General features: G+C 30.7%; 1 protein-coding gene across 1 annotated transcript; it reads left to right on the top strand.

Annotated features, from left to right (window-relative positions):
• Positions 1 to 211: 211 nt before the first annotated feature.
• LOC132717102 (uncharacterized) lies at positions 212 to 1,811 on the top strand. The gene is made up of 2 exons (XM_060700498.1): positions 212 to 432; positions 701 to 1,811. The coding sequence occupies exon 2, from the start codon at positions 832 to 834 to the stop codon at positions 1,519 to 1,521; it is 690 nt and encodes a 229-aa protein (XP_060556481.1). The 5' UTR covers positions 212 to 432; positions 701 to 831; the 3' UTR covers positions 1,522 to 1,811.
• The last annotated feature ends 10,949 nt before the right edge of the window (positions 1,812 to 12,760 follow it).

The raw sequence follows: 12,760 nt of genomic DNA, 5'->3' as shown, positions 1-12,760 counted from the left end.
TCCATGCTGTTCGCTTTCCAACTCTATTACAAGTAGAGAAACTGATGGCAAACAGCATGGGCTGGTCAGGATCCATGCTGGTCGCAAACCCATTATGTTGGTTTTGTCGTGACACAGCTCATATACATGTATTTTGACAAAATACTGCCAGTCTTGCAGGTACTGGTGTTTTCCTTCTACTTTTCCTTCTTCGAACATCATTAGAAGCTTGTAACTATAAACATTACTAAAACAAAGTTTGCAAATTACCTTTCGTTTCCTTTTATAGGTTATATTCTAATCTATATATTTGTATTTAAGAGATCGGGCATTCAGATAATGCTGACATCCAAAAGCTGCCAGATCCAGTCCCTCGTGGTGACTTCAAACCTATAGCGCTGCCAAAAGGACAGCCTACATACATTGCTTTTGACCTGGAGACAACTGGCCTTAGTAAGTAGACCTGTATTGCGAATTTGTTGATATATATCATGTGAAAACTGTAACACAGTTGCTTTCATTTTAGATTATCGTCCTTCAATACTAGGTTGAGTGATTAGTCGTCTCTTAAAATATAATTGTAAAAAAAAATGCAATATATCAGGAATGGTTTATCATTATTTGGAACAAGCTGAATTAGAATAAGATCTCAGATTATTATAAGAGCACATAAAACAGCTCAAAATTATTTATTTATAAATAATTGTGTTGTTTGTTTCAGTACACGATGGCCAGATCCCACATATTACCCAGGTTGCTGCCACAGAACCTAAAAGTGGAAAAGCTTTCAATATGTATGTTCTACTTACATTGCCCATATCTGACAAGGCATAAGAAGTGACCGGCCTAAGAATGGTGGATCACAAGATGCAGTACAATGGAACTAATGTAGAGGCTTATTCCATATATGAAGCTTTGAAATCATATTGTGATTGGTTAGAAAAATTTCAGAATGTTGTATTGGTTGCGCATAATGGCAGAAGATTTGACTTTCCTGTTTTGTTGACGGCATGTGACACTGTAGGATTGAGGGACAGAATGTGTAAGTGTGTTGCTGGATGCGCGGATTCACTGTCTATATTTAGAAAAGCATACCCAAACAGGAAGTCTTACAAACAGGAAGACCTTGCAAAAGATCTATTGGGAGCTTCATACTGTGCTCATAATGCTTCCGAAGATGTCTCGATTCTTGGTAAACTTATTCACCACTTGGACATATTATCTGTTGATCTGCTGCCACACACATTTTCAGCAAAATCTGTGTACAATTCTCAGTTGTGCAGTCGGGAAAAAGCAAAGAATTTGCCGTCACTTAGAGTATTGATTTATAATAGTGTGTGTAAGTTAACTACAGCCGAGAATATTGCTGCATCCGGCTTAAACCTACAACATCTAAGGTGCATCTTTAAGCGCCAAGGCGAAGATGGTCTTCGGAACATTTTCGTGATGAAGAACTGTGACGGTCAGCCACGAGTAACTAATACTAAAATAACATTAGAAACTGTTATCGCTGCCCTTGCACAGTATTTTTCAAGGAATTAGTGTATGACATAGCATTTTTATATGATATACTTCTGTGTTGCTCCAGAGGTGATACTTTGGGAATAATACAGTTTAGTACACTGGTCGTGCTCTTTCTAAAGTCAGAACAATACGTTGAGATCCATTTCAAGTTGACAATTTTTACATTTACTCAGTATATACAGTAATTAACATATTTATAGAATGCTTAGAATATAGCTTCATGATAATTAGGTCATTTTGAGAATGTTTGATACTTTTCAAAATGTATTTTGAATTTTACATGACGAAATGTGTACTGTTGATGAAAAATGGCCAAAATCAGATTATGGGGTTGTCAAATTTAATGCTGTATATTTTACAAACAACATGGTAAATGCTTCTCTTATTTTTCTCATATGGTATGTTAGATAATTTCTATGTATTTCAATTGGCTGGACCTTGTAAGAAGGTTATAGAAAATTCTTAGAAAAATTGAAGTACAAGTCTACATTTTCACGATTTTGCCATTTTCCGAGTGACAAGGGTAACATATATTTGTTTTCATAAGTTTTATTGCAAATACTGTCACTCAAATGATATTTTATTTTGATAATATAATAAATGTACTACAATTTGGTACCAAATTTCTAATGTTTTTGCAATATCTGTTGAAAATAAGCTCATTTCTATAGTTCAACTCTAGCAAATTTTACACGATCCAGAAAGGGAAAGGCCGAAAACATACACTTGGTCATAATTTTCTTATTAGATGGTAAAAGTCAATGAACATTTGCAAACATGCCAGGCATGTAGCATAGATTCAATAAATATTAACATTCCATAGGTTCTAAGATATGTCAATGATGGGTCTAAGACCTTAAAAGTTGCAATAAAAAAAGTGTATAGAAAGTTCTTGTACAATCACTTCTGTATCAAACAAGAAAAAATGTTGATTAATACGTTCAATATTAGAATGTTATTGATTAAGCAAATATTAAAAGGGCGACGAATGCAGAAATGAAATAAAATTGTTCAGACAGAATCAAATACAAACCGGGACAAAGGTTTGCATGAAATCATACGGGAATAGATGGAACAGTTTATTTGTAAAGTAATTTAAAAAAGAATATTTATTCTGTTATATTACGAATAAGAGCAAAAGTAAGGCCACATTTTTAAATATCTAATTCATTTAGACAACACTATGTACATTTAATTGAAAGATCCGCGTATATGTGAACAATATATGAGCTGCGTTCAAAAGAAAGCATTTATTGTCAAATCAATTATCTTCCAAAAATTATAGCTTTCTAAGCTATATATTTTCCAATTATTTTATGGATGTAATTATATCAAAACTTTATCTCCCTGTGAAATGTTGATGATTAAAATATTTTTGATAGTGTATGATTTTTGTATTTTAGTCAATTTAGTCATTTATAGCGGATGTTGGTGATTTTAGAAAAGAACAGAATCTTTCAATTTAGGAGGAAATTCGAGACATTTGCTCAAAACAAGTCACCAGTGATGATAACGTCCTCGATTCATGCTGACAACATCATTCTAAATATATCATCGAAAAAGGACATTCGTTCTACTTACACGTAAACAATTCTATTCCATAATATCAGCATTTCAATGGCAATCATTTTATTTCCTTAAGCACACAAGTTGTCATTTAATCGGAGCTATATGTATTCACAAAGTAAAAAATGATAAAATATAAATCATTTGTTATTTTTTCATAACAAATCGCTGTGATTTATTTGCGACATGGAATTTATATTTATTATGCTATTGTAGAGTCATGAAATGATTTGTTTGCGCTATGTTCGCATACTATAAGAACATAGGCTCTTGATCAAGTTGTGGTTTATCATTCCAATCAAAGAACTTGAAAAAAATGTACAATGTTATATTATTTGTTTATTGTGTTCAACAAACGTATTTGATTGACATCTGTTTTGTTGCAATCTGACGATAAATGTTATGTGAGAAATTAAAAAAATATTTTCCATTTTTATAACGAAGATGTATAATACGAACGCGTATAACTAAGACGTATTTTCGGCACATGTACCAAGAAGTGTATTAAAATAATTCCTAAAAAGCTGTTAAATATCACTTTACAGTGATTTGTCAATAAAGTATTTATAATTATTACAAACGTAACAAATAATATAACTTTTTGTATATAAAATTAATGCTATTTTGTTTGTACATCTTGAGCTGAGTAAAATATCATTTGACAATCAATAATTAAACGAAAAACATAACTGTCATTTAATTGACATCAATTCACTCAGAAAATAAAAGCCTTGTACGCTGAGTAAGACAATGACAATATATCGAAATGTCCGTAAATTGAATGTAAATAGATTACAGTGATTTTTAACGAATTGACCCAATCACTTACCGTGTTTGATAATCAATAAGATAATACCAAAGAGATTCGTATTTAAGATAACGTTAAATGTCATGGCCTGTAGACTGTCATATTACCTGTATTATAATAAATGTAAAGTAGGATATCTTCTCTGCTTTAAAAAGATATATAAGTCTTTGTAAATACACGTTTCTTATATTGTACTTATACAAAAGTGATGGCAGTACATTGCGTGTTAAGAACCATTTTATGTCTACTTTGTGAATATCATTTTTGAGACTTTGGATTAAGTGATTATTTCAATATCTGCTTCTTAGTCAAGAAGAAGTCGTTATTTCAAATTTTAAATTGAGTAATATTTGACCGTGAGTCTGATATGTGCTGATTCAAAATAATGTTCATAAAGTAAAACACTTTACAGGCACAGAAATGATCCTCAGGAAAAAAGTCATTAAAAAACAACATTGCAATCTATGAAAGGAGGCCGACAAAAAAGCCAGTGTCTAGGACAAATGTTGTAAGATTCAGATACAAACCGCATTTTAGAATTATTAAGAAGCGTTGATAAGAGCTCTAAATACATAATTTTACATAGAGTAAAGATTTCAAGGATATATTTCTTAAAACAACATTTATGCAATATATCATTATATATCCGGATCAGGGTTTTCCTGTCAAGGATAATAAAAAAGAAGTAGTCTGACATTTACAAGGTACTATTTTCAGACACCTTTCCTATATTATATCATATTTGCTACATTGCTTAAATATCAAAGCAATCTTATGTGATTCCGAGGGATAATGAGTAGAATGGCATTGCTTTTAAAATATTTGTAACGAAGTACAATGAAATGCCATTTTAAATCAACTACAACTAATACTAAACATACAGTTTATACGTATATATTAAGCGAATTTGATTTGTAACAATACCACTTTATCTGAAAATATGCATTGACGTAGTAGACAACAACACATTCGTCAAATTAAAGCAGGGCTACATATATTTCCACATCTGTTTATGTTTCAATCAATTTATTAATCTATTATTTAGAAAAAAATGGAACAGCAGCAAAATTGTCTGTTTCATTTGTAATAATGTTACTTTAAAGGCTTCGTGATATTATGATGGTGCACTTAAAAAAAGACTTTTATATGCAAAATAAGAACTAGAAAGGCACTACAATTCAGAATTATTTTTGTATGGATTTAACCTCTTTACGATTTTTAAGATGCAACTGTGAACTGTTTTAAAATGCACTTGAAATCCTTTCAGCAATTTAAAGTTTGTGTATACGTGTCGCAACAATATTTAATCAGATGGCATACTGTTCATTTCCTTGCTGTAGAGTTTTATAGCTTCACACTATCTCCTCTGTTCAGTAACATGTGTTAAACAAACCAACAAAAGTTCCAAAATGTCCAAATACATACACATCTGTAATAATTAAATCATACAAACACAGAAAACTGCCTTATGAACAATGCGTTATGTGCAGTTGCCTAAAGCACGTCTTATTTATTATTTACCAGCCAGGGAATGATTGCTAGTTTTCAATATTCAAATACACATGAAGTCTTTTTTTTTTGCTAATGCCATTTCATATATGAGACGTTAAGTAGATTGTATAACAAAAGCAATTCGTGTTGACTAATTTCTAATTTGCTCAAAATATCATTAAAAAAAAAGCTTTCCGTTAACGATAATGTATTGTGTTTAAAGAATCTTAAACACCCAAGCAACTCTGATTTCAGTGTCAATTAATATGTCAAATTACTTTTACCTTATAAATGAGTCCCATGACATTTTAGTTACTAAACATAAAAGTATGTCTTAATTATTCCAAAATTTAACACTAAACAATGTCCTATAATTTAAATTGAAGATGTTTTTTTTGTGCTGAAAGTATAGCTTTGTGTATGCCTAAAATTATTAATGTAATGCGTCTAATTGTTTTATACATAATAGTTTTAAATAATTGATATGAACATATAAGAAGTTGTACAATATATTATGAGAAAACATTCATTTCAATTTGGATACTCGTTATGTCATCCTGCATAATTTCATGAATTTTAACTCTTTGATAGCAACGCGGTCCAAATGACAACCAGTACCAGTTATTTGTCCTTATAAATCGATATCGGTTCAAATACGCTGTAAGCATTCATTTATTACATCAGAGATATACAGCAAAACTAACACTTTCTATAAGATATTTATTTCAAAGAGAGAAAATATGATACTCTGGGCATACGTAATAAATGATTTGTTTCTTGTAATTATCGGAAATTATTTAAACCATAATAAGGAGGCAGTTAACATTTTCGTTATTTTAAAATCAAACTCTTATTTCTAGATTTATAACTCCGAAAACTAGCAAAGTGCTAAAATTCATTGGTTTTTTTTTTTGCCTTTACGCACTTAGTAAAGTGATTTGTATATCTTAAGTTACTAAATATAAGTCATGAAATATTTAATGTTAGCCTGCCTATTCGTCTTTAACTAAAAACTTGTGTGATGATTAATGCATATTTGAAAAATTATATGCATACAAAGAGAAAAGCTGAATATTAAATAAAATTGATGATAAGTATGACAAGATTTTTGTTTAGATTTGAACTATCATACACATTTAAAAAGTATATTATTTAACTCATAATACAATTCATCGTCTCGTGTCTATTTGGTTTTGATGATATCAATATGGCACTTGCAATAACATTTCGAAATTATAATCACAGTCACAAAATATTGATTAAGGTTTTTAAAGCATATTTTTGAAAAGTGCCATTCTGTTTTTCATACCACTCACTCTAACATACACAATAATACATCTCCAACTTTATTTTTTTGTATATTATCGCGAGAGGTACAAGATAGAGTGTTAAAATTATATGGATTACATTCAGAAAGAGGACATAGTAATTAGACCATTACAACTTAATTGATTTTAAAACATAGTTATTAAAACAGTCCGGCTTTTTAACATCGATTAAGAGTTATGATTGACCAAGTAGGCCTGAGTGGTTCATTTGTTAATTTGTGTTTGCATTAAAATTACAATATTAGGTTTAAAGTCGATAAGCAACAATCAAGTCGACGAATTCGTTTCTAACAAAATAAAGGAAAGACTAAGACTGGGTTTCGTTAACGCCATTTTATTCCATTTTACTCATATTCGGCTTATTTCTGCTGCCGGTTTTCGTAGTTTGGTGTTTCATTCCGCGTCATACTAATAATAAGGATATAATCAAAAGAACAATATGATAATATAACACACGTTTTTTCTTACATAATTACAATAAATTACTTAGATTTAAATTGATCTGATTAAACAACGACATAGTAAGTTTAATCTTACTAAGATATTTCGTCATACTTATAGAAACCATTAACAGCCTAGATGACGTCTTGCATCCTATGTTACCGTTTATGTTAATATGTATTACAGCATTGTATCATCTCTCTTATTTATTAAATTATATTTATGTTTGTATTTCAGTTATACGCACTTATACTAATAAATTGCCTAAGTATAATAAGTTATAATTAATATTGCCGGCGAGCCGGTATTACGTTAGGATTTTACTGAGAAACAACCTAAAACTCCGAATCCATCCAAAAATTCAATCGAAGCTTGGCTTCCAGCTTTCTACAAAATTTATCTATCAGGGCTAGAATCAAAAATTATTTAGCCAATCAAATTTAATCTTACATAGCGTCAAAAAACCTTCCATTTTCACGCTTTTAATTAAAAAGCAGCAAGTATTATTTTGAGCGCAAAGATATACTGATGATTAAAATGTTTGTTTTCATGAATTCTTTTCAATAAATCATATTTACACGCGATCTCACCTGTTCCTCTGTAGTAAGTTTTCGTTTGGTTAATTAACATAAGTGTACATCTGGTTCTGTGCATTTTTTTTCTTTTCCCTTTTCCGGTCATTTTATCTGTTCCGGTATTTAGTGTATATATTTACTGGCCGGGATCCGGGACGCCCGGACTGGCCGGGATCCGGGATCGTATAAGATATAGAGGAAAAACAAATAAACTATATTTGTGTTGATTATTGTCGTAATGAAAGGCCATTAAACGTTAAGTTTTTTTATTCTATGTAATGAACGTTAAATTAATTAAACTTAGGATATAAATATATTTAGAGCTATTTATTAACAACCTTAAAATGCGGAAATCACAATACTTATAATTATATGCCGAATTAATTGGAAACATCAAAGTCTACGTTCTTGAATTGGTCAAATCCCGGGATCCCTTTATGTTCTAATGCGATCCCAGCTTTTCTGAAAACTATATTCTTGAACTGGCCAATTCCTGGGATCTCTTTGTATTTTAATACGATCCCGGCTTTTCTGAAAACTATATTCCATAACTGGTCAATTCCCAGGATCCCTATATGTTTTAATAGGATCCCTGCTTATGCGAAAAACATCTTAGACTGGTCAATTTCCGAGATCCCTACATTTTTAATAAGATCCCGGCTTTTCTGGCTGAATTGATTGACAACTTGTGTTTACTTTAGGACTTGTGTCTGTCACTCATTCCAATACTAAATAACATATTACAACTTAACTTTGTATAATGAGACATCTAAAGTTATGAATTCTACCTATCTAACATTTATTTGGTCAAGGTCAACAGGCCATACAGTAAATGTGCATAGACAGAGGGACTTCATTTTATCTGTTTACATGCATCTTCATATATACTCATATACCTCTTTGTTAAACTGAGAGAACTGGCTTCCATCACTTTTATTTTGATGTTCGCTCAAGTCTCTTGCTAACAGAACTGTCATTTTTACATTTAAACGCACCCCTGGAAAAAATTACGAAGCGAGTCGCTACTAGCTTTTTTCAAAGCTAACCTTGTGTTATTTTATCTTAAATTTACCAATCTTTTTGTCTATGTTCTATACTTTATATACCGGTTCCTTATGCTATTTATAACTTTAGGATGGTTTATGGTATTAATTAATATGTCAAGCTAAACAAATTTATGATGCTAAGATATCTTTTCAAATATCACCCAGTTATATATCATCGATAATTTCATTAAAATGAGCCATTTTTATTTACACACCACAATGTTTACCAAGCAATCTTTAAATATTTCGAAAAAGTTGATCTCGAATATCTTCTTTTGGTAGTCAAAATTTAATAAAATTTAGTTAAAACTGCAATGATGCCGCGAAAAGGTGAATCTGTTAGAAATATGTGTCCATGCTTTAAAGTTTCGGGAAAACTAACGTATGATTGATTATACAAACAACCTTTCCCACAACGATGCCATTTTCTCTTTTTTACAAACACAACAAGGGAAAACATCGACAATCAATGTTAGTCACAATTATTAAAGAATACATGTCTGATAATCTTGATAGTACGCGTTTTATCGATTTACTGGTTGTTATAAAAAAAACGCTTAAAAGCTCAGAAAAGTCTCATTGAATGCATGACTGCAAATTCTTACAAACATAACTATACTTTGTCACGCTAACCTCAATGGATAAATATAAAGCAAACCAAAAATAAAATGCGCACAGCACTGTGCAAAGTAAATTGTTAAACTATACGAACAACCAGACATCTATATTTGTATTTTATCATTTAAACTCCAATTGCAATAAGTACAATTTCTTTTTGATATCAAAAATGTAATGTACATTGTAGTTTAGCCTATGGTGGACTCAAGAATTACAGTAATATAACAGTATTTAATCTATGAGACGCATTAACAGGGTTAGCTCACACACAATGTGTTAGAATAATTCTGAGAATTATGCTTTACATAATTTGTTGCTGTCGTTCTAGATAACACGATTTCCACTATTATCATAGTAATGAAAGATGAAACCATCTAATTACATAATCTAATTTCAATGATAATTTCCTTAACAACTATCTAATTACTATAATTCAAAAAAATTAAGATAAAACTTACAAGATACTGTCCAAATTTACCTGGTATATATGGGACAGAAATAATGATTTCAGAATCAAATAGCAAATGACAGAAAACGTAGCTATTAAAAAAATGTAAAATATAAAATAATAGTTTGAACTAAAATTGGATTCATCGCCGGTTAATAACATATTTACTATGAAATGATTCACTATAACAAATGATAGCTATTTATAATAACTGTCAATACCATACCTAAACCTACATGAGGTAAATATTTATATCATATTCATCTCAATAAATTATAACAGACCTTGAACAATATATCATCATATATATATATATCAAGGTTTCATGTAAAGAATAATAAAAATAAAATAGACTGACATTTGCACAGTACGACTAAAAGATACCTTTCAATACATTTGCTAAATTCCAATTATATCACATCAATGTTTTGTATATTAGATATTTAAAGGGTTGCATGTCAGTACTTCGACAAAAACTCAAAGTATCGCCATTGTCAACTTCAACTTACAGTAAACAATTTATATATACTTAATATATATATTCAACGATGAATCTATCAGTTGATTTTTATCAATACCATGTTATCTTAAAGTATGTATGTATATGAACAACAAACCGTTCGCTCAGTTACAGCAAGGCTACAGAGGGTTTCACATTTTACTTATGTTCAAACTGATTATCTTAAGAAAGAAATATAACAACCATGACAACAGTGAAATGTTCATTTGCAATAAAGAAAGAAATATAAAATACAGTGAAATGTTCATTTGCAATATTATATCTTCCTAAGTATTCTTCCTTTTGACCCATTCTTTACAAAAGGAGAATATTGTGATAAAATTGCTCTAAACGTTTTAATACCATTGTCCAATGTTTATTACCTTCTTTTTTTATTTTGCACGTTTTTGTTGGCTATGATTTTGGAATCCTCAATAGAATGATATTGCACTTAAAATATGTTGTATTTATGGCAACTGAGAAATGGAACGTCATTCCAATTCAATGATACTTTAAATGGATTCAATTTGAAACTGTAAGATTTTTAAGGGATATGCTTCACTTCTAAAATCTTGAAGCCTTTGTACTTTTTTACTGCACTTAATTTTTTTTTCAACTATCATGATGACATTCTAGTATTTAAATGCTTGTTTCGATGTACAGATCTAAATTAGTTAACACCGTTACTGTTTATCAACTTTAGAAGCGTGTGTTGGAGTCGTTGTAAGGGTCACAGCCTTTTTTACTGAGATGACCAATTGTTTATGCACAGAAAGCAAACTCGAGAATACGCTCTAGGCATTCATTACAACATAACAATACAGCACACGTCACACGCTCTATAAGTAGCTGTTCTAATAAAGAAAATCAAAATGATACGCTTGATATACATAGAAAATGTCCAAATAATTAAAAAAAAAGAGCGTGATCAGAAAGGACGTTGCTGGCTTTCCACCATTTGCATTATGTTACATTTCGACGAGGTATATAATGCATATTGAGGCTTATTTTATTAGTATTTTGATTTTTTTAACTGACATGGATTCACATGCCATTTTCAGATACAAATATGAGACGTCCGTTACAAAGATTGTATTACAAAAGCAAAACAAATTGACTAGCTTCCATAGTACTTAAATGACCATAATAAAAAGTTTCGCATTAAATATAAGGAGTTCAATTTAAATCACACACACGCATGCACGCACGCACACAAGGTCGCACGCGCATTAACGCATGTACACACAAGAGTTACATTATTCAAGTCAACCTCTACAAAACTTGCTGTCACTTTTGTCGAAAAAGTGGCAGTTGCGTTAAAAAGTCAGGTATGATATTGGAACATATCTAGAAAGTAAATAGTCAAAACATATGAATAAAGTCTTCGGAAATTATCTTTTAAAGATAACGGTTAAACGTACTACACATCTAAAATCTAAATGAAAACACGCCTGAATGCAAATTTTCCTTAAAATGGTCGAAATAATCTGACTGAAAAAAACTGAACGTACATTCATAAGACAGGAAACAAGTGAAAATGTAATTATTCCTGGGAGAGACAAAAATAGTTCCTGATTCTGATTCAAATAGTCTCTTCGATGTATAAAGAATAAGATTGATTTTAATGAGGAGAAATAAATTCGAAATATTTTGTTTGTCTGTTCAGTACTGTACGAAAACAAAACAGTACATGACCATTTTGTCGAGCTTTCGCTCTGTTGTTCCGCGAAGCGAAAAAACTACATGACATAAACCAGTCACCATATTGTTTTAGATATGTTTATATTTTCTCACATTAAAGAACAACAAAGCTGAATTATGAATAAGACCGAATATCGGCTAAAAACTACTTCGGCATATTTTTTTGCATTCCTCCCGCACTAAAATTATATCTTGAAATTTCTTTTCTGTTGAATCTGTTCTTCGGAAACCCTTTAAGTTGACACGAAAATCAAATAGAAACGTCAATTAGGATGAATATATTTTTTGTATAGTTTCACGCTTTTAAATTGAAAAAAGATGACGATGAAACACTGAAAGAAGCCCACTGCTCTCATTGCACTTGATATATTTCTCTTTTTATAATTTTTCTCTGTATCAAAGGTTTTTCCCAATAACCTGATAGTTTATTCATGCTATTAAAATATTTGGTGACTTAGCAGTTTAAGTGGTGCCCCTCTGTACATCACATCTGGCACAAGCGGACTTCTTGGTAAAACAAATGAACTCCCGTAAAATATTTGGATTCAAACCATATATATTGCAAGAGAGATGTTTGAAATCAGCGGTCTTAACTTATCGGGCCATGTATTTTTAAATGCAACTTTAAAACAAAATTCCTTATTCTATGCTATATAAGAGAAAATTGACAACTTCCTTTCATAAAGAGTAATGCTATGAAACAAAATATTAATGACAAAGATTTTTGCCTTAGATC

This window comes from Ruditapes philippinarum, unplaced genomic scaffold (assembly GCF_026571515.1).
Source record: "Ruditapes philippinarum isolate M1 unplaced genomic scaffold, ASM2657151v2 ctg1058_1_1_1_1, whole genome shotgun sequence".
In the NCBI taxonomy this organism is placed as follows: Eukaryota; Metazoa; Mollusca; class Bivalvia; order Venerida; family Veneridae; genus Ruditapes; species Ruditapes philippinarum.
This window is presented reverse-complemented; position numbering and strand designations above follow the sequence as displayed.